At 63.3% G+C, this 26332-nt stretch overlaps 2 protein-coding genes, 1 long non-coding RNA gene and 1 pseudogene across 8 annotated transcripts; 2 read left to right on the top strand and 2 right to left on the bottom strand.

The window, feature by feature from the left end:
* Positions 1-2736: 2736 nt before the first annotated feature.
* On the bottom strand, positions 2737-6083 carry LOC116600859. Its single transcript, XR_004289837.1, has 3 exons — positions 5194-6083; positions 4222-4323; positions 2737-3182 (listed from the first exon to the last, which is right to left on the bottom strand). It is a non-coding gene; the product is annotated as an uncharacterized LOC116600859 (long non-coding RNA).
* A 165-nt stretch (positions 6084-6248) lies between these two features.
* On the bottom strand, positions 6249-7293 carry LOC116568256 (annotated as a pseudogene).
* A 2107-nt stretch (positions 7294-9400) lies between these two features.
* Positions 9401-22340, top strand: MIB2 (mindbomb E3 ubiquitin protein ligase 2). 5 transcript variants are annotated; one of them, XM_032361231.1, is made up of 20 exons: positions 9401-10097; positions 10613-10743; positions 15878-16147; positions 16230-16401; positions 17255-17361; positions 17446-17640; positions 17808-17950; positions 18063-18158; positions 19049-19153; positions 19243-19405; positions 19487-19620; positions 19702-19850; positions 19958-20114; positions 20201-20361; positions 20467-20593; positions 20700-20933; positions 21308-21486; positions 21568-21755; positions 21834-21899; positions 21995-22340. In XM_032361231.1, exons 1-20 carry the CDS (start codon positions 9643-9645, stop codon positions 22231-22233), a joined length of 3471 nt encoding a protein of 1156 aa, XP_032217122.1. In that variant the 5' UTR covers positions 9401-9642; the 3' UTR covers positions 22234-22340. The 5 variants fall into 5 exon arrangements, with proteins under 5 accessions (XP_032217122.1, XP_032217121.1, XP_032217123.1 ...); XM_032361230.1 differs by having other exon boundaries at positions 18051-18158; XM_032361232.1 differs by lacking the exon at positions 18063-18158 and having other exon boundaries at positions 21995-22233.
* Positions 22341-22959: 619 nt separating this feature from the next.
* Positions 22960-26332, top strand: MMP23B (matrix metallopeptidase 23B). 2 transcript variants are annotated; one of them, XM_032361239.1, is made up of 8 exons: positions 22960-24135; positions 24419-24630; positions 24713-24852; positions 24917-25084; positions 25439-25603; positions 25674-25784; positions 25899-26025; positions 26112-26332. In XM_032361239.1, the coding sequence occupies exons 1-8, from the start codon at positions 23977-23979 to the stop codon at positions 26284-26286; spliced, it is 1257 nt and encodes a 418-aa protein (XP_032217130.1). In that variant the 5' UTR covers positions 22960-23976; the 3' UTR covers positions 26287-26332. The 2 variants fall into 2 exon arrangements, with proteins under 2 accessions (XP_032217130.1, XP_032217131.1); XM_032361240.1 differs by having other exon boundaries at positions 22965-24135; positions 24491-24630.

Raw genomic sequence — 26332 nt, 5'->3', positions numbered from 1 at the left:
CCACAAGTGCTCTTTGGCAGGGCCCGGGTGCCTGTGGCCTGTCCTCTCTGGAGGGTGGGGCTCCTTGCCTTTAAAAGCATGAACTTTCAGGGCGCCTTGGGTGACTCAGTGGGTTAAGCCTCTGCCCTCGGCTCAGGGCATGATCTCAGGGTCCTGGGATCGAGTCCCGCATCGGGCTCTCCGCTCAGTGGGGAGCCTGCTTCCTCCTCTCTCTCTGCCTGCCTCTCTGCCTACTTGTGATCTCTCTCTCTGTCAAATAAATAAACAAAATCTTAAAAAAAAATAAAAAATAAAAGTGTGAACTTTCACTTAAAAACCCAAACTTTTCCTTTCTTGTCCTTTTGGTGTCCTTGGCCCGTTCTCTTTGCGTCTTACCCAGCGGTGTCCCTGTTCGTTCCTGTAAGCGGCAAATCACCCTTGGCCTTGTGGTCTTCGGGATTTGCTCTGGACTGGACGGTTCTGCCAGGCGAAAGAATGCTTTATTTACGTGTAAAATGTAACACCCTTTATCACTTCTGGATTCAGGGTCACGTTTAGAAAAGCCTCCCGAGGAGCGCCTGGGTGGCTCCGTTGTTAACTGTCTGCCTTCGGCTCAGGTCCCCATCCCAGGGAGCTGGCATCCAGCCCCACATCGGGCTCCCTGTGCCCACTCTCGCTGTGTCTCTGTCAAACAAATAAATAAAATCTTTAAAAAAAAAAAAAGGCCTTCCAAGTTGACGTTAAAAAAGGATTCTCTGGGGCCTTGGCTGGCTCAGTTGGTGGAGCATGAGACTTGATCTGGGGGCCCTGAGTTGAAGCCCCACCATGGGTGTAGAGATTACTTAAAAATACAATCTCAGGGCGCCTGGGTGGCTCAGTGGGTTAAACCTCTGTCTTCAGCTTAGGTCATGATCCCAGGGTCCTGGGATCGAGCCCCACATTGGGCTCTCAGCTCAGCAGGGAGCCTGCTTCCTCCTTTTTCTCTGCCTACTTGTGATCTCTGTCTGTCAAATAAGTAAATGAAATCTTTAAAAAATAATACAATCTTCAGGAAGAAAAAAAGGGGGGGTTCTCCTTTGGTTCCTCCACGCTGTCATAATTTTATTTATTTATTCCAGGTCTGATTTTGATCAGTTTGGGATTTGTTGTGGTGCAAGGCCCAGGCTCCCGAATCAGCTTCATGGATTAAATGGTCCCCCTTACCCCAGGGATTTATGATGGGGGGCCCACCCCCAACCCTATAGGAGTCCCTACAGTGTCGCTGGCTCTGCTCTGCCACACACTGTGTAATCATTTGGATCAGAATATGCTTTTCCATCTGGTAGGGCTCACGCCCCTTCATTTTGTTTGTCGTAAATGTTCTGGGTTTTCTTGCCTTTTTAATGGATGACCTTTAACTCTCTCTCTTTTTTTTCCACTTAAATTCAGGTTAGTGAACATTAATTCAGGTTAGTGTAGTATATGTCTTAGGAGTAGAATCTAGTGACTCATCGCTTATATACAATACCCCGTACTCACCCCAACAAGTGCCCCCCGGACACCATCGCCCAGTTACCCCGTCCCCGACCTCCGACGGCCCGCAGTTGGTTCTCTGTAGTTCAGAGTCTCTCACAGTCTGTCTTCCTTTCTGTTTTTACCTCATTTTCCCGTCCCTTCCCCAGTGTTCATCTGTTTCCTTAATTTCCATGTATGTGTGAAATCATGTTTTTCTCTGACTTACTTTGTTTAGCTTGATACACTCTCATTCTATTTTAACTGTCTTTTTTTTTTTTTTAAAGATTTTATTTATTTGACAGACAGAGATCACAAGCAGGCAGAGAGGCAGGCAGAGAGAGAGAGGAGGAAGCAGGTTCCCCGCCGAGCAGAGAGCCCGATGCGGGGCTCGATCCCAGGACCCTGGGACCATGAGCTGAGCCGAAGGCAGAGGCTTTAACCCACTGAGCCACCCAGGCGCCCCTTAACTGTCTTTTTTTAAACATACATTTTATCGGGGCGCCTGGGGCTTAAGTTGACTGAGCGTCGGACTCTTGGTTTCATCTCGGGGTGCCGTCACAGGGTCCTGAGTGGGGGCGCCTCGTAGGGCCCTGCGCTCAGCGGGGAGTCAGCTTGACATTCCCGCTCTGCCCTCCCCGCTTCCGCGCCCCAGCATGTGTGCGCACACACGCTCCCTCTCAAAGTAATTAAAATAAAATGCGTCCATTTTTAGAGTAAAGTTGGATGAATTGTGGCAAAAGCAGACCCCTGAGCCGGCCCTCCCGAACCCCAACACACACGGCCCCAGCTCCTGCCGGGCTCGCAGACCCTCCTCGTGCTCCACCTCTCGTGGCCACCGTGGCCCCAGGCCCTCCAGCCTTGCTCTTACGCTGTCCCACAGAGGGACGTGCCCTGTCCTTGGTGTAGCCTTCCCTCACTCCGTAGCTGTAAGCCTTTTCCCTGTCACAAGTTCCTCCTCCTGCTGCGGAGCAACGTCCAGTCCAGGACTTGCTCACAGGGTCCCCTGCTGGGGGACATGGGCAGGCTTTAGCAATGACAAATAAGCTGCTTATTTATGGGGCAGAGGGTGTGTATATGATTAACACAGCAATCGGCCAGATTATTTTCCAAAGTAGCCGCACTGTTTGTTTGTTTTAAGATTTTATTTATTTATTTGACAGAGATCACAAGTAGGCAGAGGGGCAGGCAGAGAGAGAGAGGAGGAAGCAGGCTCCCCGCTGAGCAGAGAGCCCGATGCGGGACTCGATCCCAGGACCCTGAGATCATGACTCGAGCTAAAGGCAGAGGCTTTAACCCACTGAGCCACCCAGGCGCCCCTGTTTTACATTTCTATCCACACAGGCACCTCGGAGCCTGACCCTGGGCTCTCAGCGTCCTTTTCGGTAGAACAGGACGGAGGCTCCTCCCCAGCTCCTTGGCCTGGGTAGGAATTACGTGTGAAAACACGCGTGAGGCAGTTCTAACAGGGGCCACTATGCACTGAGCACAGCAAACAATGACGCTGATGATTCAACTAAAGAGAATCGCGGAGGGCAGGTGGTGAAGACAGAGAGGGTGGGTGACGGGCGCCTGGGTGGCTCAGTCTTCGGCTGGAGTCACGGGATCAAGCCCCGCTCGGCGGGAAACCGGCTTCTCCGTCTTCTCTGTCTCCCGCTCCTCCTGCTTGTGTTCCCTCTCTCGCTGTGTCTCTGTCCAATAAATTAAAAAATCTTAAAAAAAAAAAAAAGAGGGAGGTTTAGTGGACAGCTGCCCTCCCCTGTGGGGCATACTGTCCAAGCTTCTTTCCCGCATTCTGCTTCCAGAAGGAAGCCTGCCAGGCATGCTCTCCAAGGGCGGAAAGAGAACGGTCCCAGAAGCGCAGAAAAGAGCCTCAGCTGTGGGAAGGGGCCCGGGAGGTGTCCGGAGGGGCTGGGCGGCTGCGTCCGGCCCAGGCAGGCGGGGCTCCGGCACAGAGGCCAGGTCCCCCCAACACCGGCTCCTCGCTCACCCCTGCAGCACCCGCACCAGCCGGCCCAGCGCCGGTCTCCACACAAGCCACACATCCCTGCCTTCCTTGCAGCGGCGCGTGCCAAGTTCTGGCCGGCGGGCGCTGCTGCTCGAAGTCCCCTTGCTACCAGGCACCTGGCTTCCGGGCAGGAGGGAACCAAGAGGACAGGAGAGCAGCAGAGGAGAATAAGACGGGGTCCCTGGGGACTTGGGACCTTTGACACCAGCCCCTGGCCACCTCCGCTCAAGAGAGCGACCATACTCTCTCTGTATTTTTTTTTTTTTAATATTTTATTTGGGGTGTGTGGGCGGGGAGACAGCAAGAGTAGACGGGAGAAGGAGAAGCAGACGCCCCGCGGAGCAGGGAGCCTGACATAGGACTTGATCCCAGGACCCCAGGATCACGTCCTGAGCTGAAGGCAGATGCCCAGGAGACTGAGCCACCCAGGCCTTCCTAAATCACTTTTGTCTGGAGGTTTTCCGACATGCCTGCTTGAGCCTGAGCCTACCCTCTGCAGTGTCTCTTAAATTTGAACAGAGAAAGAAGGCTCATCAGACATTCGAGGAAAGCGTTCAACACGGAGCAGAGGGACCAAAGCACGCAGAGGACAGGACACGGGACGGAAGAGAAGCAAAGAAAACGGGCTTGAAAACTCGATCGTTAATTATAGAAGTAATTCTAATTTATCCATAAGTAAGAAAAAGTGCATTTGTGAAAGAACATTGTCTATGAAAAGGAACCAGAAAAAAATAAACACGCACTCAGGAAGATAAAATACATGAGAGTTTCCGACTTGCCGTTCCAGCACCGCCGGACAGGTCCGCGACTCCCGGCAGACGCTCGCTTGGTGCTTTACAATTTAACTAAAAAAGAAAAAGAAAAAAACATTAGCAAAAATGAACTAAGAGGCTCTCCTCGGTGGCTCAGCTGTTAAGTGTCTGCCTTTAGCTCAGGTCATGATCCCGGGGTCCTGGGATGGAGCCCCACATTGAGATCATGACCTGAGCCAAAGTGAGAAGCTTTAACCCACTGAGCCACCCAGGGGCCCCAAAATATTTTATTTATTTATTTGGCAGAGAGAGAGACAATGAGAGGGAACGCAAGCAGAGGCAGTGGGGGAGGGGAAGCAGGCTCCCGTCCGAGCAGACCGCCCAACCCGGGGCTCCATCCCAGGACCCTGGGACTGTGACCTGAGCCGAAGGCAGATGCTTAACGACGGAGCCACCGAGGCGCCCCTTAATTTTTTTAAAATGTATTATTTGAGAGAGAGAAAGTGACAGTGATGGGGGCAGAGGGAGAGAAGCTGACTGCCGCACTGAGTGGGGAACCTGACACAGGGCTGGACCTCAAGACCCTGAGATCATGACCTGAGCGGCAGTCGGGAGTCGGGCCTTGACTCGCAGCCGCCCCGCACGGGACGTTTCCCACGTCTCGGCCGCTCGCCGCACCCTTCCTCGGCGGCTGGTCTTCACACTCCGGCTGCCCCACGAGGGGGTCCACGTTGATCGGCATCAGCTCCAGCTGCTACGAGGCCGGTGGGGTCGTGATCCCGCCAGCGCCTTCCCCCTCGGGCTCCCGGCGGGGTCCGCTCTGCCTGCCTCTCCCGTGGCTCTTCTACTGCTCCGACTGTCATTCTGAGGGAGTAACTGGGACGCCTACGACCTGTGGCTTTAATGTCACGGACCAACCACGCTCTTTTTCCTTTTAAGGAAGACCTAGAAGTGTGCCCCTACCTGGACAGTCACCCTTCGAGAGAGTCACCTTCTAGGACGGCGAGAAGAGCTGGAGAAAACACCTGCTCCTTCCTGGTTTCTCTTACGCTTTTTTTTTTTTTTTTTTTTCCCATCTGAAAATGATGTTGTTTCACTGGGAGTTGTTCTAACCACATCGCCGACCGGTTCGCTGACTTCTGGTGGTGACGAGTCATGGACGCACCCGCCCACCTCCTTGGTAACCCGTCTGTGGCTTTTCTTCTTCCCTTTGTTTATGCTGTAACAGCTACTGTTCTTTCCCCCAGGAAGTTCCCGGGCTTTGCCGGATCCAGCCCCGGCTGGGCCCTCATCTTCACGGTCTCCCGGCCCAGAAGCACCGGCGGGTCCTTCCAGGGAGGGAAGCTGGCGCGCAGGGTGCGTCCTCTTTGCAGGGGTTTTTACTTTCAGGGTGCCCCTTCGGCTATGTGACAAATGTCTTTGTGTGTGACATCCAGTAGTCAAGATCTATTTGAAGGTGCGCACACAGGCAGGCGGGGAGAGGGAGAGAGAATCCCCAGCTGGCTTCCCGCCCAGCACGGAGCCGGACCCGGGCCTGATCTCATGCCCCTGAGATTGTGACCTGAGCGGAAATCGAGAGCCTGACACTTCCCCGACTGAGCCCCCTGGGTGCCCCCAGTCAGGAGCACTTTTGTTGTTCGATTCCCTGTTCCTCGGTGCCCTCAGGTTCCCTCTGCTCCTCTTGGGAACGGACAGGGACCTCCACGGCGTGCAGCGCCAGCATTCCCAGTGTCTTGGTCTTGCCTCGTCATTGTAAATGTGCTTCTCTGAGGTGAACAGGGCCATCTCTCCATCATCATCTTCTGTGAACTTCTTTTCTGTTTCTGGAAAATTGTGACCATTATTGTTCCATTTTTTTCTTGCTCCAACTTCTGCTTTTCTTTTCTTTTTTTTTTAAAGATTTTATTTATTTGACACAGAGAGAGAGCCCGAGTAGGGGGAGCAGCAGAGGGAGAGGGAGAAGGAGGCTCCCGACTGAGCAGGGAGCGTGACGTGGGGCCGTTCCCAGGGCTCTGGGATCAAGACCTGAGCCGGAGACAGATGCTCAACCGACTGAGCCACCCGGGTGCTCCTCAGGTTCCAAACCCTCTTGAATCCAAGCTGGAAGAGTGCCGCGTTTTACTGCAGCAGTCTGTGGGGACTGCAGCTTCACAGAGTGGCCATAAGTGAGCACTGCTGGTCCCTGATGAAGGTGGCCTTTGTCTCCGATTCTGGGAAAGTGCCAGAAGTCCTGGAGGTTCTGAATGCCAATGAGAAGGATGAAAGTCACCTTGCAGGGGACCAAAAACAGCCCCATGCTGATAGTCAAACTGTTACACTGGCCCCATTGCAAAATTAGTGCGTGGCCACCGAAGCCAGGATTGTTCTGGTTGAATAGATCCCCACTGTCAGGGGCAAATTCCCCGCTGTCTTGGCTGCTGCTGTCTCCAGAAGGAGAGCTATGTTCTTAGGGCCTGGTGCTGACGGTGGCCGTGGCTGGACTGGGCGGTGGGGGTGGGCAGCATGGGCGTGCGGACATGCTCTCCTTTCTGGTTGCCGCATTCTGTTAAACTGTGAAGCCCCTTAAAATTTCCCACGACTGTTTGGACCAAATCCCATTGTGGACAGGTCCTGTCACTTCCGCATCATTCCCAGTGGTTATTCCACCAGTGTCTGCTGTCCTGAAGCTTCTCTTTGGTCAATCCATGTTTGAGCCAATGGACTCGGGTCAGTTCGGGTGCTTATTGGTACTGGAGTAACCACACCCATTGTGGCAGGTTCTAGGCCCATTGCTGCCAAGACTGACCACCTCGACCCCATATCCTAACCCCTTAATTTAATTTTCTATCTCGGAGGGTGGCCTTCTGTATGAGGGTTAGGTTGATTCAGACTACAGCTCAGAGGGGAGCAGCAGGCTCACTTGTGCCCTCCCTGGTTCAGGAACACACGGTCACCACATTTCCTGTAACGTCTCTCTGACCCTACAATGCTCCCACTTGCTCAGAAACGATTCAATTTAACTCAATTCTAACACTATTTATGTGGAGATAGCATCGGATCTTACCGGCTCATGGGTCAGTCCCACAAGACTCCCCCCCAACAAGGAAATATTTCATTTACTAGATTACTAACTTATGATCAGAGGCTGTAGCTCAGGAACAGCCCCATGGACAAGCTGCCTGCGGTCGGGGTGGGGAAGGGCGCGGAGCTCCAATACCTGTCCAGGCACACCACGTGTCCACCACCCCACGCTCCAGACCCCGTCCTTTGGGCTTTGTTTGGAGACCTCATAACAGGGGCACGATTGATTCGGTTGTTGGCCACTGGAGAATGAGTTCAGCCCCTTGCCCCTCTCCCATCCCTGGAGGAGGTCAGGGTGAGGCGAGTTCCAAGCCTCCACTCACATGGATGGTCTCCCCTCACCCACCCCTATAAGCATGAACATTTTTTTTTAAAAAGATTTTATTTATTTGACAGATATAGATCACAAACAGGCAGAGACGCAGGCAGAGAAAGAGAGGAGGAAGCAGGCTCCCCGCTGAGCAGAGAGCCCGATGTGGGGCTCGATCCCAGGACTCTTGAGATCATGACCTGAGCTGAAGGCAGAGGCTTTATTTAACCCACTGAGCCACCCAGGTGCCCCATGAACATTTTAAAAAGGGAAGCCTCACTGAAGTGGACTGCTAATGCTAGGAGGGGAGGCCGGAAGGAGCTGTACCCCCTCAACCTCAAATACAGGAATGCGAGTCTTCCTGAGGAAGAACCATCAACAAGAACCACCAATCACAGGCCCCACCAGGAGGTGTGCATTGCATCTCCTACAAGAAATCCACTGCCCTGCAGCTCAGGCAGTGAGAACCCATCATCGCCCTGACCTCCTGTTTCTCTCCAATACGCTTTCATTCACTCAGTGAAGCCTCTGCCTTTGGCTTGGGTCTGGACATGGTCCCAGGGTCCTGGGATGGAGCCCCCACCAGGCCCCCTGCTTGGTGGGGTCTGCTTCTCCCTCTGCCACTTCCCCTGCTTGTGCTTTGACAAATAAAAAAAATCTTAAACATGAAACCAAAACCAAACCACCCTCCCAACCTCTTCCTGCTCCCTAAAATAGCGTGAGCCTCCCCTTTGTTCTCTGGACTTGCCTGCCGTTTTGCCGTAGCTCTCTGGTCCCGAATCGTAATTCCCTGTGATTCCCAAATAAACCCATTTTTTGTGGGTAAAATAAGTTTTGTTTTTAAAGTTAACAAAGACGTTCCAAAAATCACCTTATTAACAAACTCAGATGCTGCTGAAAGAGACTTTTTATGTGTATCAAAACACACTTTTATGACTCTTCTCACTTGGGAAATTCAGAGGTTTTAGGAGCCAGGGATGGTTTAGGAACAGGGATGGAAACCAAGTGTAGGTTTCTCGGTGCGAGTCACACACCCGTCGAGGCCAGCGGATCAACAGAGGGACGGACGGCAGCTGCCAGGTCTCCCAGGAAGGCACAAGGTGAGAACCACGTTACAGGTTAGTGCCCAGAAGTCCAGTGACCACCTGAGAGGCGAGCACCCACCAGGAGCAGAGCCAGGGGCCTGGGGGACAGTCGGGGTCCTGACTGCGGTCATGAAGGCGCGACCAGAGCCTCGGGGGCGAGACCTCGTGCGAAGACCAGCGAGGACCCGGCGCAGGCCCGCCGCCGCCGCCACCCTGCGGGGCACCGCGGAGGAGGGAAGGGGAGGTCGGAGGAGAAGGCGCCGGCCTCAGTCGGGAGCGCCTCGGACTGCGCGGCAGCGTCGCGGGAGGCTGGACGCACAGCGCCGGCCCCAGACCTCCCCAGGAGGAAGGGTCCCCCAGCCGCAGGGCCGGTCCGAGCCGCGCTCCGAAGGGACCCTCTGCACGGAGCCCGGCGCCTGAGCGAAGGGGGCGGGAAGAACGGGGGCTCCGGGGCTCCGGGGGCTCCGGGGGAACTCGGGCCGGCGGACTCCAGGCGCCCCGGGGGAGGACGGCCGCGGCTCCGCGGCCCCGCGGGAGTCAAAGCCACCGGCCCGCGTCCCTGGGTTTCAGACAAACCCAGACCGAGGAGTCCGCGGCCAGGACGCCTCCACGCGCCCCCCGTCTCCACGGCAACGGGCAGCGTCCCCGCGCCGAGGGCCTCAGAGCCGCGCCCCGTCTCGCCGACGCGGGGTGACGCACTTCCGGCGGGAGTCCCGCCTCCTCGCGCCAGGGGGCGTGACCGCGAGCTCCGCGTCCCGGCCGCGCTGGCCTCGGTCCCGGCGGCGCGGCCCCCTTTGCCCGGTGCGCGCGAGCCCGGTCCTCGGTGGCCTCCCGGGTGCCAGGGTCTCGGCGCCCAACCGGACAAGCAGCCCGGCTCCTTCCAGTGCAGGCGCCGCGGCGCGGGGACAGGTCCACGAGGCCGCCGCCGCCTCTGACGCCGTGTACCACGCGCTGACGATGTGGACGCGCCTTCCGTCGGCGTCTGGCGCAGAGGCGAGCCCGGGCCCTTCCCCGGAGCAGGGCGGGAGGCCTCCCGTCACTCTCGGGACGCGGGCCGGGATGCCTTCCCTCAGGTCCCGCCTCCTGCGGTCGCGTGCGTCACGGCCGCCGCGGAGCCTCCTGGGAGTTGTGGTTCAGACTCTCCCCCCCGCCTCCGGCGCCAGTGGGCTGCAGACTACAACTCCCGGCAGGCCCCGCGGCGGCCCCAGGAGCCCCGGGCTCGGGGTCCTCGGCAGCCTCAGCCGGTGGTCGCGGCGCGGCAGGGCGGCCCGGCTGGCGGGGTTGAGCAGCAGCGGGGCCGCGGGCGGGCTGTCCCACACCCCGAGGCCGCTCGGCAGGCCACTGGCAGATAGACTCGGCGCTTTTCGGCCCCTGGCGCCCCCAGGCCTAGCGGGCGGGACGCAAACTTACGGGCAAGTGGAGGGGTCGACGGGGGCACGAGGGTCTGGCCGCGACCGGGGCCCGGGGCGGCTTCCCGAGGAAGGGGGATGGGACCTCAGGAGGCGGGGCGGCCCCGGGCTGGTGGGGCGGGGTCACGCTTGGGGGTGCGCGTCCGCCCTGCCCAGTCCGGCCCGGCCCGGCCCGCCCCCGCTGTCCCCGCGGAGCCTCGGCCGGGACGCAGCGCCGGGCCCTGACGTCTGCAGCGCCCAGGCCACCCGCCCTCCGGCTCCGCTCCCGGCGGCAGGTCGTGTTCGGGCGCTGCGGCTCCTGCGCGCGCCAGACGGACCGCTGCAGCGGGAGCGAGGCCGCCAGAGCCCAGGGAGCCCCGCGAGGCGGGAGGCAGGCCCCCGGGGCAGCGCTGGGCCTCGCGGTGCTGGCTCGGAAATGGGCATGTAGACAGCGGGCAGCCCAGGAGCAGAGCGGCCGGCTCCGTCCGCCCGCCGCGGTCCCGTCGGCGGTGCTAACTGTGCGTCTTGGCATCTCCCAGGCGCCACAGGGCTGGATGGCTCTGGGCTTGGACGCTCGGCGAGGCTAGAGGCCAGTCCCCCGGTCTCCAGGCGCCAGGGCTGCAGCCGCAGGCTCAAGGCGGGCAGGGGGGGCGACTGGACGACCAGACAGGTGAGCTCTTGACAAGCTTGTGCTGTGACGGTTTGGATCTGCTGTTTCACCCTGTGGTTTCTGTTCGAGGCCGTGTCAGAGGAGTTTGGGTTGTTTCTGAGCGTGTGCGTCTGTGTGCGGGGGGCTGATCACGCGGCTTGCCAGTCCTCTGCGTTCAGAACCCATTGAAGAAACAAGGCGGGGTGCCGCACAGGCTTTTTCTGGTGGGCACCTGCCCGGCAGGGGCTGAGGCAGGCCAAATGGGAGCCTTGGCAAATGCAGCCCTTCCTGGCAGGTCCCCTCCTGGCCTGTTGCTCCAGATGCAACAAGTGTCTGAAGGCCTGGTCCCCGCGCCGAGTGGCCCGTGCAGTGGTTGGGGCGGGACGTCCCCGTCTGCAGGGCTTCCATCTCGGCCGAGATTCAGGTGATGAAGCCCTGTCCTTCCTTCGGGTTTTCCACCAGCAGGTGTCTTGCTGGGCCAAGTTGGGGTTCCTGGGTGCTCTGTCTCAGGGCTTCCTCCCAGTCACTAAGGGGTCAGACTCCCCAGCACCCAGAATGTCCACCTTTGTCTTAGCCAGACCTGCTGCATGACAGGAGCCCGTGATGCACCAAGGTTTGCCGGTTGACTGTGCCCCACATGGTGTCGCTCAGACAGCATCGCCGGGCACAGCTGGAGGCGCAGGGAGAGGAGTGGCGGCCGCCTGTCGCACGTCATGTCAGCGTCATGTAACTGTGTTCTTCTGAATAAAGGCAACTTGCCAACCTCCTAGCTAAATGGGATTGGATCTTTATGGCTTTTAAAAGTTTTTCCAATAAAATATTCACAAATAGGGAAAACTTCTTGTTTCTATGCTGTCCTAACGTATGTGTTGGAAGTCGTTCTGCCCTCCCAAGCTGGCTGCTCCTTGAGACGAGAGAGACTAGTGCCCAACAAAACAGACCCAGACGCCTGCCTGTTTGCTTGAGGTGGTTAGACGCTAAACATGTAAAACTGCCTTTTAAAAACCGTTTTCTCCAGACTTGCTTGTTGGCTGCCTGTGTGGTTTGCTGTGTTCCGTGTCGGCATGGCTGCTAGTTTCCAACAGGAAATCTCGGTGGCTCTCCAACTTGAGACCCAAGAAGTAGCCGCCGAGTGTCCGGGGTGCTGACTTGAGGCTGGTCTGTGTTCTAAGGTGAGTTCACTCTTGCTGCGTGTGCATCTGTCCTTCCAGCCCTGTGCTTTGACCGGCTCAGAGTCTTTCTCTTTTTTTAGAGAGAGAGAGTGCCCGTGCGTCCTTGCATGTCAGTGAGGGGAGGGTCCAAGGGAGAAGGAGAGAGAATCTTCAGCAGACCCCGCTGAGCGTGGAGCCCGAGGGGCCTGATCTCACGACCCCGATGTTGTGACCTGAGCCGAAATCAAGAGTCAGATGCTTAACCGACTGAGGCAACCAGACGCCTCTGCTGCAGAGTCATTTTATTTTTTAAAAAAGATTTTATTTATTTATTTGAGAGAGAGGGAGGGAGAGAAAGCATGAGAGGGGAGAAGGTCCGAGGAAGCAGCAGACTCCCCGTGGAGCTGGGAGCCCGATGTGGGACTCGATCCTGCGACTCTAGGACCATGATCTGAGCCGAAGGCAGTCGCCCAACCAACTGAGCCACCCAGGCGCCCCCGCAGAGTTACTTTAAACAAATGTCTTGACAGCCTCTGCCGGGGTTTGGGTGCCAGGCAGGGTATGGCCTGTAAGCTCCGAGGAAAATGTCAGAATACAGCTTTTCCGGCAAAGGAAGAAGCAGAAAGCAGTCTCCCGGTGATTGTTCCCACTGAAGTGGGTGCCCCCTCCCTCTGTAGCCTCTCTGGGTTTGGTCACTGCCTCCCGACTCCTGAGCCTGGGCCATTCCCCACTTGCTTGCCACCCCTCCCCACACACCCTGGTGGGATCTGCCGAAGAAGAGTAGTGAGCCCTGATCCCAGGAGGGCTGGGCACTGCTGTCCCGTGGAGCGTGCTCAGCGCTGGGCCCCAGAGACAGCGGTGACAACAGTGACAGAGACCGGGCAGACGGGCAGAGAGAAGGGGTGAGACTTGGAGAGCTCCCCAGCCCCCCACGCTAGAATGCCGTGCCCGGATGCTTCCAGGGCCCTGCAGGAAGGGGCAGCGGAGTTGGGGGCGGGGGCTGCTGTTGGAGGCTCTGCTCAGGCCCGAGTCGAGGTGGCACCGTGCCGGATGGAGACGCTGAAGCAGACGCCAAGATCTGCGCGGGGCAGGGCAGGGGAGGAGACGAGGAGGCTCCTAGCGTAGCTTGCTGTCCTTCTCGGGTGCTCCTGTGTCCTGCTGGAAATGCTCTTGTAGCGTGTGGCCCACGGATCCCTAACGCCAGCGGGTGGGCAGGCTGAGCGGCCGGCCCTAGATTGGCCGGCCCTAGATTGGACCCAAGGACTTGGGTCCTTTCCTGCCCTGAGTCCTTTATTTCCATGTGGTGCCGATTTCTGGGCTCTGCAGGTGGGAGGGGCCTGCAGTGGGGCTGTCCGCTCACGCACGTTTGGGCTCGTGGTTGCCTGGGACGAGGCACACTCTGGCTGAGTGTAGCTCAGAGGGGTGTGTGGGAAGGGCAAGGAGTAGCGGTTCTGGTGGCTTCCCAGCGAGCAGGTTCCCAGCAGAGGGAGGCAGGGGAGGGGGCACGCAGGCCGCCAGCTCGGGCTGTGCTGCTCTGCCCAGCTTGCGTATCTGTAGCAGCTGCCGATGGGGACTGGGCCGGCGGGGGTCCACGGTGTCCCTCCCCTGTCTGGAGCTTGTTGGTGCCCGGGGGCTCCCAGGCTTTCTCGGGGGTGTTCTTGCGGTAGCAGGCCTGGGCTTGGCGCTGCTCTGTAGAAGAAATAAGAAGCTCTTGGCCCAGGTGCCCCATGTTAGCAGGGGCCGGAGCCCAGAAGGGAAGACAGCCGGGGAGTGAGGGACAGGGCCTGAGTGGCCCACGAGGTGAGGAGATTCTTCGTGGAAAGCCTCCGAGATTAGTCCATGGGTTGGGAAGGTTTATCGTTCCAAATCACCCACCTGCTTCTGCGGGAGCCCCTGGAGGTCCTGCATGGGCAGGGTGGAGAAGCCGCCGCCCCAACGAGCGTGTGCGGGAGGGAGCAGAATTCGCAGAAGGCGGAGCTGGATCCTACCCACGCGAGTCGGGCCGCAGACTGAGTCTGGCCCAGCCCTGCGCACCCTGTGCTGGACACGGGTCTCGGAGTGGAGCTGGGCAGAGGGTGGGTGTCAGATGGGCCTTGGGGCTCAGCTCCTACCCCTGGCAAAGCCTGGCCGCCAGCCCTCCTCTCTGCCCGCCAGTGGCCTCCAGTGGGTGGCAGTGTTTCCTGGGGGGGCCAGGCCTGGGATGCCTCGGGTCGGCCGTGGGGGTGGGGCAGGATGCAGGATCCTGGGGAGGGGCCCGGGTAGAGGGGTGATCCATGGTTTCCCTCCTGTGTTGTTGGCCAGTGTCCTGTGGCTGAGGGGGGGCCCCGGGCCCTAGTGGGAGCTGGCAGTGACCCGGCTGGTCCTCAGCCACACCCAGCCAGCCTCGGTCTGCCCCCAGCCTCTTGGGCGCATGGTGAGGAACGGTCATTTCCAGGTGCACCCTGGCTGGCTGGTTTTCTAGCCTTAGCGCCCTGCTGGCAGCATGACAGACCCCCTCCAGAAGTGGGGTGCTGACTGCCCTCTGACAGTCTGGGAGTCCCTGCACCTCTCCAAGTCCTGTTGATTTTTGCTCTTAACTGTCCTTCAAATCTAGCTGTGTCATTAATTACAAAAAAAATTTATTAAGAAACATATAATACCAGGTTCCAGGGGCGCCTGGGTGGCTCAGTGGGTTAAGCCTCTGCCTTCGGCTCAGGTCATGATCTCAGGGTCCTGGGATCGAGCCTTGCATCGGGCTCTCTGCTCAGCAGGGCTCCCGCCTGCCTTTCTGCCTACTTGTGATGTGTCTGTCAAATAAATAACTAAGTAAATCTTTAAAAAATAATAATACCAGGTTCTAGGTCATGAGCAATCGGCCTGTGCTGAGCTGCCGGACCGGGAGGTGGGACGGTCCCGTGTCGCAGAGCCCCGTGCTGGCCTGCGTCGCTGCCTCCTGCTTTGGGAGCCTCTTGTAATGGATTCCAGTGGTGCCACGTGGCTGCTTTCCTTCACCTTCCGCGGAGCTCTGCCTTCCAGCTGGGCTGCGGCTAGTACGGGGTGGGGTTTAGGCTCCCTTGGGGGTAAATCCCATCTCACGACCCAGTTCACCCTTGAGGAGACTGGACGGTGTTGCTGTGAACACAGCTGCCCCTTCTGGTACAGTCTGGAGTGGGTGGGCCGCAGTCCCACAGGAAGGGCCCAGAAGCTCGAGTGACCCCAAGGCACTGTCCCCCGACCTGGGTAGCATCCCCCTTGTGAGTAGTGGCCTGGTGACCGGAACCCTGAGTCTGGCAGGGGGCACCTGTGCCAGGGCTGTGCCCCTTTACCTCAGGGTGCTGCTCCGTATGCGTCTGCGTTCCCTGCATGCCGTGGAGACAGGCCCCCGTGGGCAAAGGCGGCTTCTCGGGGCTGCGGCCTTTGTAGTCTCTTGGTGGTGTCTTGGTGGACGCTGGTTCCTGACTCGGGCACAGACTAGCGCACCGTCCGCACGAAGAGTCTGTTTTCTTCTGGAAGCGTCTTCCCTTCACGTTGATCTCTGCAGTGCGAATCCACTGGTCTCAGAACAGTAGGTCCTGGTAGCCCACTGGGTGCCAACCACCCAGAACTGGGTCTGCCGGCACAGGTGGACCCTCTGTGGTCATTTCCAGGTCTTGTTCTTTGGGGGCCGCCGTCCTCTTACCAGGACTGCCCCCCCGCTTCTGCCTGGGATCACCTGGAGGCAGGGTCTCATGGCAGCTGGAGGGGCCTCTCCAGAGGTGCCCAGCTTTCCTCCAGGACAGGTGCCACTTGTGCTCCCCAGACTAGTGTGCCCCACTGCTGGCCGTGGGCCAGGTGAGCCTCCTTTGGCCCGTAGCGCAGGCACTTACCACGCTTCCTTCAGCCGCAGGGCATTGGCACAGGCTGTCGTCCCCTCCCTGCCTAGCTCTCCCAGACTTGTCCCCACCGCCTCCGCGGCAGCCCTCCCAGAGCCGGTGAGAGCCTGTGTAGCCTTCATGATGTGGCCTGAGGGTGCCGTCTGCCTGCAGGTCCCGGAGCGGCTCCACCCACCATGGACCCAGACCCCCAGGCAGGCGTACAGGTGGGCATGCGTGTGGTGCGCGGCGCAGACTGGAAGTGGGGCCAGCAGGATGGCGGTGAGGGCGGCGTGGGCACAGTGGTGGAGCTTGGCCGCCATGGCAGCCCCTCGACCCCTGACCGCACGGTAGTCGTGCAGTGGGACCACGGCACCCGCACCAACTACCGCGCAGGCTACCAGGGCGCGCACGACCTGCTGCTCTACGACAACGCGCAGATCGGTGCGTTTGTGAGTCCAGGGCAGCGCCTGGGGCGTGGGGGAGGGGCGGGGCCTGGTGCGTCCTGACCCTGCCCCGCCCCCAGGCGTCCGCCACCCCAACATCATCTGCGACTGCTGCAAGAAGCACGGGCTGCGGGGCATGCGCTGGAAGTGCCGCGTCTGCTTCGACTATGACCTGTGCACGCAGTGCTACATGCACGACAGGCACGACCTGGCCCACGCCTTCGAGCGCTACGAGACGGCCCACTCCCGCCCGTGAGTTCCCAGCCGGCGGCCCCCCAGGCCCGGAGCCAGCCTCGGCCCCGGCCACGCGCTCCCCAGGCTGCAGCTTGAGCCCTTCCTGAGCTGCTTCCTGGAAGAGTGACTGAGGTCATGGTCCCTCCAGAGGCCTGGTCACTGACACCAGCCCCCACGTCCCATGGAAGGTAGCCCTGTCCACTGGAGCGGGCCTGCAGAGGTTGGTGCTGGGAGGGGGGGCATTGTCTGTCCTGGCACCAGCCAGGCCGGCTCCCCCGGGCAGCTGGGCCGGGGCACTGTGATGGCCAGTGTGGCCAGCATCCCTGGTGGGAGCCCCAGTGGCCCGTGCTGGGAACTAACCCCGAGACGCAGCTGGGGACACCCTGCTGGCCGGCCTAGGGGCCTCTGTCACTGGAGGGGGCGTGCGGAGGGAACGAAGCTGGGAGGATCTCCTGGGCCGGGGCAGCCACGCAGAGGCCCCACCCACAAGAGGCTGCTGTCCCATCTCCTGGACCGGTCCCCGCGCCTGGGGGAGGGGTGTGTGTGCGACCCCAGCTGCCTGCTGGCCAGAGCAGGAAGGGGGACCAGCTGTCTGGGCTAGCCCGTGTTCCTCACTCTTCCGTTGCTCTGTGCTGAGCCCTCCCGGGGCCAGGCTGCGCCCTGAGCTCTGGGGCCACCCTAACAACTCAGCAGCTCAGTAGGGGCAGCAGGTGTGGAGGGAGGCGGCGCACGTGGAGGCCACGCTGGGAGGGGCCCAGAGTGGAGGGCACTGACCAGCGGGGCCAGCCCTCCTCCCCGAGAGCCAGGTGGGGCCAGGCTGAACCCTCGCCCTGCCTCCCTCGTGGCCCAGGACCCACTCGCTCTCTTGCAGGGTCACCCTGAGTCCCCGCCAGGGCCTCCCAAGGATCCCGTTGAGGGGCATCTTCCAAGGCGCGAAGGTGGTGCGGGGCCCGGACTGGGAGTGGGGCTCGCAGGACGGTGAGTGAGGGTCTAGGCTGCCGCCGGCTGTGTGTGAGCCTTGTGGCACAGGCTTAGCCTGCCATGGGGCCTTTGTCCCCCCAGGAGGGGAAGGGAAGCCAGGCCGAGTGGTGGACATCCGTGGCTGGGATGTGGAGACGGGCCGGAGCGTGGCCAGTGTGACGTGGGCCGATGGCACCACCAATGTGTACCGTGTGGGCCACAAGGGCAAGGTGGACCTCAAGTGTGTGGGCGAGGCGGCTGGCGGCTTCTACTACAAGGAGCATCTCCCAAGGCTCGGTAGGGTTTGGCCCCAGGGACGCCACACCTGCCTGCCCAGCTGCCCTCCTGCCCTGGCTGGGTCCCGGGGCAGCGCTGGGCCGGGGCTGGGGGCTGAAGTTGCGCAGTGGAGGGACGCCGCTGGCGGGGGTGATGCCGCTGAAGGGGGGCCTGTCGCCCGCCCCCAGGCAAGCCGGCGGAGCTGCGGCGCAGGGTGAGTGCCGACGGCCAGCCTTTCCAGCACGGGGACAAGGTTAAGTGTCTGCTGGACACAGACATCCTGAGGGAGATGCAGGAAGGCCACGGCGGGTGGAACCCCCGGATGGCGGAGGTGAGCCGCCCCGCCTGCTGAGCCCCCCTCCCCTCCCCACATCCTCTGGACCCCCAGCCCTCCCGCTCCACCCAGCCACAGCCTCCGTGACCCGCCACAGTTTATCGGACAGACGGGCACCGTGCACCGCATCACGGACCGTGGGGACGTGCGCGTGCAGTTCGGCCGCGAGACGCGCTGGACCTTCCACCCTGGGGCTCTCACCAAGGTGCATGGGGGGCTGGGCCAAGCCCCGTCTGTTCGCTTCTGCACCCCTCCGTGCACCTCGTCGGCTCTGGGAATGCCTTTCTCCAGTCCCTAGGGAACGGGGAGGGCTTTGTGGGGTCCAGAGGGGCTGAGTTCCGCAGGGAGGGGACCCCGGCGTGAAGGGGCAGAGGCAGGTGAGGTGCTGGGCACTGGTGGAGGCTGGGGGCCGGCAGCCCGGGCACCAGCTTTCCTCCTGCTGGGCCAAGAAGCCACTGCAGCATTACCGGTGGGAAGTCACCTTCTAACAGGTTCTTCAGTGGCGTGGCATGGGGATCACTTGGGGCAGTGGAAAGGCCCTTTAGGAAGAGGGTGGACACAGCCCAGGGGGGTGGGGACAGCGGTGGGCACAGTGTTATGCGGATCGGGGCCCTGGGTGGAGGCGTGTACCCCTAGCGCTGGGCTCTGGACTGGAGTTCTGGCCCCTAGAAGGTGGGGGGGTTGGGATGGGTGCCATGAGACCCCCGGTTTGCAGTGTAAGTCTCATGTAGGGGAGGGCACAGGTGTGGGGGAAGTGGCCAGGAAAGGATTGGGGATGGGGGAGAAGTGGCTCCTGACCCCCACTCCCATGGTCGTCTGGCCCTGCCCCCTGGTCGTCCCAGGGTCCCACCCCCACCCCCTGTGCCAGTCTGGACTGGGCCACGCCGTCTGCTTCTCCGTCTGAGTGGAGGGACAGGTCCACCTTGGCCTTCACCCCAGACTGACCTGGTCTCGTGCGACTCTCCTCCACCTCTGAGGCAGGGGCTGGGGTCAAGTTCAGGTCTGCCTGTTCAGTGGAGGTGCCTCCTGCTCCATGGCCCAGGGCAGCCACAGCTGCCTGGGGGTGCCCCTCACGGGCCTCTCTCTCTCCCTCAGCACAACGCCTTCTGGGTGGGCGATGTGGTGCGGGTCATCGATGACCTTGACACCGTGAAGCGGCTGCAGGCCGGCCACGGCGAGTGGACGGATGACATGGCTCCTGTGAGTGCCCCAGCGCCCAGCCCGCCTCCCCTCTGGCCCTGCCGGTGACCCGCGGTGACCCGCGGTGACCTTCCTCTCTCCCCACTCAGGCCCTGGGCCGCGTCGGGAAGGTGGTGAAGGTTTTCAGGGACGGGAACCTGCGCGTGGTGGTCGGCGGTCAGCCGTGGACCTTCAGCCCCTCCTGCCTGGTGGCCTACCGGCCCGAGGAGGACACCAACCTGGATGCGGCCGAGCGCGCCAGGGAAAACAAAAGTGCGCGGGCCCGGCTGGGGCGGCCGGCGGGAGGCGGGGCCGCCCTGGGCCGTCCCTGACCTGGAGCCCTGCCGCGCCTAGGCTCCCTGAGCGTCGCCCTGGACAAGCTGCGAGCCCAGAAGAGTGATCCTGAGCACCCGGGGAGACTGGTGGTGGAGGTGGCCCTGGGCAGTATGGCCGGGGCCCTGGACCTGCTGAGGCGGCGCCCTGAGCAGGCAAGCTCCCGACGCCCCCCCGCCCCGCTGCAGCCAGGCCCGGGGTTAGACCAGGGACTGACCCGGGGGCTCTCCCGGCAGGTGGACACCAAGAACCAGGGAAGGACGGCCCTGCAGGTGGCCGCCTACCTGGGCCAGGTGGAGCTGGTGCGGCTGCTGCTGCAGGCCCGGGCGGCCGCGGACCTGCCAGACGATGAGGGTAACACGGCGCTGCACTACGCCGCCCTGGGGTGAGGCCCGGGCCAGGGGGCGGCGGGGGGGTGGGGGGCGGCGGGGGGGTGGGGTGCAGCCCGTAGGCCAGTGGGCATCGCGGCTCTGCTGCTCCCTCTCCTGTCAGGAACCAGCCCGAGGCTGCCCGCCTGCTCCTGAGCTCCGGCTGCGGGGCCAATGCCCTGAATGGCACCCGGAGCACAGCCCTCCACGTGGCCGTGCAGAGGGGCTTCCTGGAGGTGGTGCGGGTCCTCTGTGAGCGCGGCTGTGACGTCAACCTGCCCGTAAGTGCTGGGTCCGCTGGCCCCAGGCTCAAGGACGCAATGGTGTTGGCCTTCCTGCCGAGTGACCCCTGGCCCCCCGCCGGCAGGATGCCCACGCCAGCACGCCTCTGCACTGTGCCATCTCGGCGGGTGCTGGCGCCAGCGGCATCGTGGAGGTCCTCACCGAGGTGCCGGGAATCGACGTCACCGCCACGAACAGCCAGGGCTTCACCCTGCTGCACCATGCGTCCCTCAAGGGCCACACGCTGTGAGTTGGGGGGGAGGGGCGCACCCAGTGGACCAGACTCCCGTGGTGCTGCTGGACCACTGCGGGCACAGTCTGGACCCCAGGCACATCTCCCCGCTCCCCCAGAGCTGTCCGGAGGCTTCTCGCTCGCGCACGCCAGCTGGTGGACGCCCAGAAGGAGGATGGCTTCACGGCCTTGCACTTGGCCGCCGTTAACAACCACCGGGAGGTGGCCCAGATTCTCATCCGCGAGGTGTGGACACGGGGCCCTGGACCAGCCCAGGGCCTTGCGGGGGGGTCAGGACCCAGCGGGGGTCCCTGGGCTGAGCCGGTGCCCACGCCCTCTGCCCCTTCCTCAGGGCCGCTGTGACGTGAACGTCCGCAACCGGAAGCTCCAGTCCCCGCTGCACCTGGCCGTGCAGCAGGCCCACGTGGGGCTGGTGCCGCTGCTGGTGGACGCGGGCTGCAGCGTCAATGCCGAGGACGAGGAGGGGGACACGGCCTTGCACGTGGCGCTGCAGCGTCATCAGCTGCTGCCTCTGGTGGCCGATGGGGCTGGGGGGGACCCAGGGCCCTTACAGCTGCTGTCCAGGGTGAGGAAGTGTGGATCTGGGTGCTGCAGAAGTGGGCCGGACTGCCCAGCTGCAGGCAACCGGCGGGGCGGGAGGGACTGTCCACTTCGGCTGTGGGCGTCTGCCCAGGAAGCCAGGCCCTCGTGGGGGTGGGTTGGGCTGGGGCGCTGGGGTTTGCCAGCAGCGTTTTCTGCAACCAGCCAGGGCAGTGTGGGGGCCCCTTTCCTGTCTGCCTCCTTCCTGTTCCCGCGGCCTCAGATGGCGAAGGGGTGCCCGAGGCTCTGACCCGAGGCCCAGGCAGCCAGGGGCTGGTAGGGCGTCCCCGACGGCCACTGGGCCGGCCCTGGGGCCTGCTCCGGCGCGCCCGCCCTCACCGGCCTCTGTCTGCCGCCCAGCTACAGGCCTCGGGCCTCCCGGGCAGCGGGGAGCTGACGGCGGGCGCGGCGATCGCCTGCTTCCTGGCGCTGGAGGGCGCCGACCTGAGCTACGCCAACCACCGCGGCCGGAGCCCGCTGGACCTGGCCGCCGAGGGCCGCGTGCTCAAGGCCCTGCAGGGCTGCGCGCAGCGCTTCCGGTGAGCCAGGCGGGGCCGGCGGTGGGCCCGGGCGCCCTCCCCCCACCGGGGCCGCTTTCAAGCCCCCTCCTCCCACCGCAGGGAGCGGCACGCGGGCGGCAGCGGGGGCGCGGCCGCGGGCCCGAGGCTGCTGCTGGGCCCCCCCAACACCGTGACGAACCTGCACGTGGCCGCGCCGTCGGAGCCCGAGGCCGCCGAGTGCCTGGTGTGCTCGGAGCTGGCGCTGCTGGTGCTGTTCTCGCCGTGCCAGCACCGCACGGTGTGCGAGGGTGAGTGCGGGGGCTGCGGGGGTGCGGGGGGGTGCCCGAGCCCACGCGCACCCGCCCGACCGACCCCCCGCCCCGCAGAGTGCGCGCGCAGGATGAAGAAGTGCATCAGGTGCCAGGTGGCCATCGGCAAAAAGCTGCGCCCAGGTGCGTGCCCGCCCCCGCCCCGCCCCGCCCCGCCCCGCCGGCTCGCGGCCCCGCCTCCCCTCACCCCTGCACCATCCCTCGGTGCCGGCCCGCAGACGGCACGGAGGTGGCCAGCGCGATCCCGGCGCCCGGCCCGCCGCGGCAGCTGGTGGAGGAGCTGCAGAGCCGCTACCGGCAGATGGAGGAGCGCATCACCTGCCCCATCTGCATCGACAGCCACATCCGCCTCGTGTTCCAGTGCGGCCACGGCGCGTGCGCACCCTGCGGCGCCGCGCTCAGCGCCTGCCCCATCTGCCGCCAGCCCATCCGCGACCGCATCCAGATCTTCGTGTAGCCCCCCCGCCCCGCGCCCCGGCCGCGCCCGCCGCCTTCCGGAGCCACGTCCCCCCGTCGCCTTCGCAAGCCCCCGCGCCGTGTTTTATAAAAAGATTCTCGGACTTTTCCGCTTGGTGCCTGCCTGGGGCGGACTCGGGGCGGGGGGCGGGGGGTTGTCCGCCCCGGGGTCCCGCCCCGCCCCGTCGCTGTCCCCGCCCCGGGCTGGCCTGCGCGGCGCCCCCCTCCGCCCTCTGCGCTTTGGCCCGTGCCCCGCGCGTCCTGCCCTTTCTAGCGCTGACGGTTCCAGAGCCCCGCGCAGACCCCGTCCCGGGAGCCCGAGTCCTGTCCCCGGGCCGAGACGCAGGCCGCCTCCCAGGTTCCCGGCCCGGGGCCGCGGAAGGATGGAGCCTGGGGACGTGGTGTCTGCCATAAGTCCCGGTGTCCGCCCCGCTTGTGGGCCCGACCCGCTGCTGCGTCGCCCGCACTGCCCCTTTCTCTTCCCCGGCGGGCTGTGAGGTGGTCTCTGACCCTGTTCTCTCCCGGCCAGTGGGGTCCCTGCTAAGCAGGGAGTTGGGGAAGGGGTTTCGGGCGGCGGGGGGTGGGGGGCACCGGTAGGGTCTTACCAACCCTTGAGCGTGGTTGGCCAGAATAGGGCCCTGGGGGGAGGCAGACCCGAGGCAGAAGGGAGCCGTTTGTTGGGGCAAATATTCTGCCATGAAGAGCGGGGGGTGCAGCTCTCCACTGGGCTCGGCAGCTGGACAGGGCGCTTTCCAAGAACCACCCGAAATGCTCCCCGAGAGCCTCCCAGCTGTCCGCCAGCAACTTGGCACTGACGCTGCTGGCCTGGTGTGCCGCTGTCACTCTGGGCAGAAGGCCTGGATGGAGAACACGGAGTGCCAAGCCCCCCGGCCTGGTCTGGCCCTGCGCCTCTTCCTCTGCTCCCTCCCCACACCAGTCCCTGTCTGCTCTGGCCCTCTCAGGCCTCCCGAACCCAGTTCCCCCGGCCCCAAGGAGCCCCCGCCAACAATCCCACCTGGCTCAGCTGCTCCAGCCCGCAGGCTGCCCCGTCGAGGCTTCTAGCCTCAGGACGCTGATCCCCTGGCCCCCCAACCCAGGCCCATTCCAGACCTTGGCCCCAGCCGGGGCTTCCCTGCTCCCACAAAGCCCGCACCTCGGTCGCTTCCCTTCTAGCTCCGTAGGGTCTGCTGCCTTCAGCTCCCCCAGCCTGGGCCTCTGCGGTGCTGTCCCCATGACCCTGCTTCTTGCCCGCCCCCAGCGCCCAGTACTCACACTCCTCACCACCCCCCTCTCCAGGACCTGGGTCAGGCAGCCGCTGGGACAGGGGACAGGTCCTGAGCGGGCGAGAACAGAGCCTGCTCTCCCCGGTCTCGCTCGCCGGTCAGGGAGCTGGAGGAGCTCCACCCGGTGGAAGAGCAGGACTCCGGACCCCAACTGCCTACCCTTCCCTCCGCCGGAGCCTCTGGCGTCTGTCCCTTCTCGCTGTCGGCCCTCCTCGCCCCCACCCCCCACGTGACCCCGCCCAGCAGGCCCTGCCCAGGCTGCTGCCACCGACCCACAGGCCCCGGGTCTGCACCCCAGGCTGGCGGCAGGACTGTCCTGACAGCGGGGACGGCCAGCCAGCTGGTTCTCTTCAGGGGCACGCACCTCCCCCAGCACCCATCCCTGTAACCCGAGCTGCTCGCAGCGCCTCCCCGTGCAGCCCCACTGGGCCCGAGGCCCCGACAGTGAATCCGCAGGCGCCATGGGCCTCGGGGCCTGCATGTCCTCAGCGGCGTCGGGGGCCCAAGTCCAGGCCCGCCGGCTGGAAGCTGTGCTGGGCGCCCTGTGCCTGCTGCCCGCGCTCCTGCTGCTGGCCCGGCTCGGGGCCCCTGCCGCCCGGTTGGGGGCCAGCGGGGCACAGGTGAGAGCGGGTATGGCCTGACGGAGGGGTGGGTGGCAGAGGGCCTGAGAGCCTGTGTGTCCCCGGGGGTGGGGGTGGGGGTGGGGTGGGGGTGGGGGCGGGGGGAGGAAGCCAGCCTCGGGCCTCCAGCTCCTCCCAGTCCGACCTGGGCTGCGGTTAGTAACCTTCTTTTCCTGGCTGTGAAAGCAGCACGCTGGCTGGGCTAGAAAACCCGAACTCGCAGAAAGACCAAAGGAGGGAATTTCAAGGCTCCCTGAAGCACGCACCCGCCTGCTTTCTTTAGTTCTTTTTCCAAGCTTTTCCAGACGTGGGCGTGGCCCTGCTGTGGCCCCACGTGCGCTCGCTTTCCTTGAAGGGGGCCGTCGCCGCACCCGACGAGGCGCGTGTCTTCGCCACTCCAGGACCCGGTCCTCCGCCCCTCCAGGTGCCCCGCAGACGCCGCTACACGCTGACCCCAGCCAGGCTGCGCTGGGACCACTTCAACCTCACCTACAGGTGTGACGGTGGCCCAGGACAGTGGGCGCAGGGGAGCGTGCCCTAGCCCTGCCACCACGCTTAACCTTAACCCCCATCCCAGGATCCTTTCCTTCCCGCGGAACCTGCTGAGCCCCAGCGAAACCCGGCGGGGCCTGGCTACCGCCTTCCGCATGTGGAGTGACGTGTCCCCCTTCAGCTTCCGAGAGGTGGCCCCTGAGCAGCCCAGCGACCTCCGCATAGGTGCGCGCCGTGCCCCCGCCCCCACCTGGCCCTGTGGCCCCCTCTCAGCCCTGTGCTCCCCCAGGCTTCTACCCGGTCAACCACACGGACTGCCTGGTGTCCGCACTGCACCACTGCTTCGACGGCCCGACGGGCGAGCTGGCGCACGCCTTCTTCCCTCCGCACGGCGGCATCCACTTTGACGACAGCGAGTACTGGGTCCTGGGCCCCACGCGCTACAGCTGGAAGAAAGGTGGTGGCCTGGAGTCCTGCGGGGACCTCTGCACCAGGGCGGGCACAGCGGGAGGGCTTTGGGGGTGGAGGCTGCGATTTGGGGTCAAGGAGGGGGAAGGGGGAGGCTGGGAGGAGGCCATAGGTTTGGGTTCCAGGAGCCCTGAGCACCCCCCCCCCCCCCCCCCGCCCTGCTGCCGGGAAGACGGAGCTGGAGCTGCATTCCTGGGGACCGAGCTCACTGCCTCTGGAACATTCTTATCTTCCCATGGCTGTGCTGAGGGAGGCTCCACGGGCCGCAGCCCTGGCAGGCCATGGTCGGCAGAGTGGGGAGGGCTGGGCCGGGGCTCGAGGGGCTGACCCGCGGGCCCCGCAGGCGTCTGGCTCACCGACCTGGTGCACGTGGCGGCCCACGAGATCGGCCACGCGCTGGGCCTGATGCACTCACAGCACGGCCGGGCGCTCATGCACCTGAATGCCACTCTGCGCGGCTGGAAGACGCTGTCGCAGGACGAGCTGTGGGGGCTGCACCGGCTGTACGGTGAGTGCTGTGGGGGCCGGGCGGGCAGGCGGGCGGGAGGGAGGCCTAAGGCCAGGTCAACCTCCTGCAGGCTGCCTGGACCGGCTCTTTGTGTGCACATCCTGGGCCCGGAGGGGCTTCTGCGACACCCGCCGCAGGCTCATGAAAAGGCTCTGCCCCAGCAGCTGTGACTTCTGCTACGGTGAGGCCGCGGCCCCGCTGCTGGCCGGCTCTGGCCGGAGGTGGGGCGGGGGGGGGGGGGGGGGTGGTGCCGCTGTGGCCCCCTATGAGCCCGGCCCCTCCCGCCGCTCTGCAGAGTTTCCCTTCCCCACCGTGGCTGCCACCGCGCCGCCGCCCAGAACCAAGACCAGGCTGGTGCCCGAGGGCCGGAACGTGACCTTCCGCTGTGGCCAGAAGATCCTGCACAAGAAAGGCAAAGTGTAGTGAGTGGCCCGGCCCTGTGCCCTCCCCACCGAGGGTGGGTGGCGGGGACCCGGGACCCCGCCCAGCCCCGTGCCCTGCTCCGCAGCTGGTACAAGGACCAGGAGCCCCTGGAGTTCTCCTACCCCGGCTACCTGGCGCTGGGCGAGGCGCACCTGAGCATCATCGCCAACGCCATCAACGAGGGCACGTACACGTGCGTGGTGCGCCGGCGGCAGCGCGTGCTCAGCACCTACTCCTGGCGGGTCCGAGTGCGCGGCTGAGCTGCCCGCGGGGCCAAGGCCGCTCATAAAGCACTTTCTCTCTGAA

The sequence above is a fragment of the Mustela erminea genome, chromosome 10 (assembly GCF_009829155.1).
Source record: "Mustela erminea isolate mMusErm1 chromosome 10, mMusErm1.Pri, whole genome shotgun sequence".
Taxonomy (NCBI): domain Eukaryota; kingdom Metazoa; phylum Chordata; class Mammalia; order Carnivora; family Mustelidae; genus Mustela; species Mustela erminea.
This window is presented reverse-complemented; position numbering and strand designations above follow the sequence as displayed.

What these genes read in the sequence shown, in the direction of transcription:
- MIB2 (XM_032361230.1), top strand. Translation starts at nt 9,643, where the DNA reads ATGTGGACGCGCCTTCCGTCGGCGTCTGGCGCAGAGGCGAGCCCGGGC. An exon ending in TGAGGCGGCGCCCTGAGCAG is followed by an intron (nt 19,621 to 19,701) that starts GCAAGCTCCCGA and finishes CTCTCCCGGCAG; the next exon opens with GTGGACACCAAGAACCAGGG. An exon ending in CGGCAAAAAGCTGCGCCCAG is followed by an intron (nt 21,900 to 21,994) that starts GTGCGTGCCCGC and finishes GCCGGCCCGCAG; the next exon opens with ACGGCACGGAGGTGGCCAGC.
- MMP23B (XM_032361239.1), top strand. Translation starts at nt 23,977, where the DNA reads ATGGGCCTCGGGGCCTGCATGTCCTCAGCGGCGTCGGGGGCCCAAGTC. An exon ending in TGGGGGCCAGCGGGGCACAG is followed by an intron (nt 24,136 to 24,418) that starts GTGAGAGCGGGT and finishes TGCTTTCTTTAG; the next exon opens with TTCTTTTTCCAAGCTTTTCC. An exon ending in CACAAGAAAGGCAAAGTGTA is followed by an intron (nt 26,026 to 26,111) that starts GTGAGTGGCCCG and finishes CCTGCTCCGCAG; the next exon opens with CTGGTACAAGGACCAGGAGC.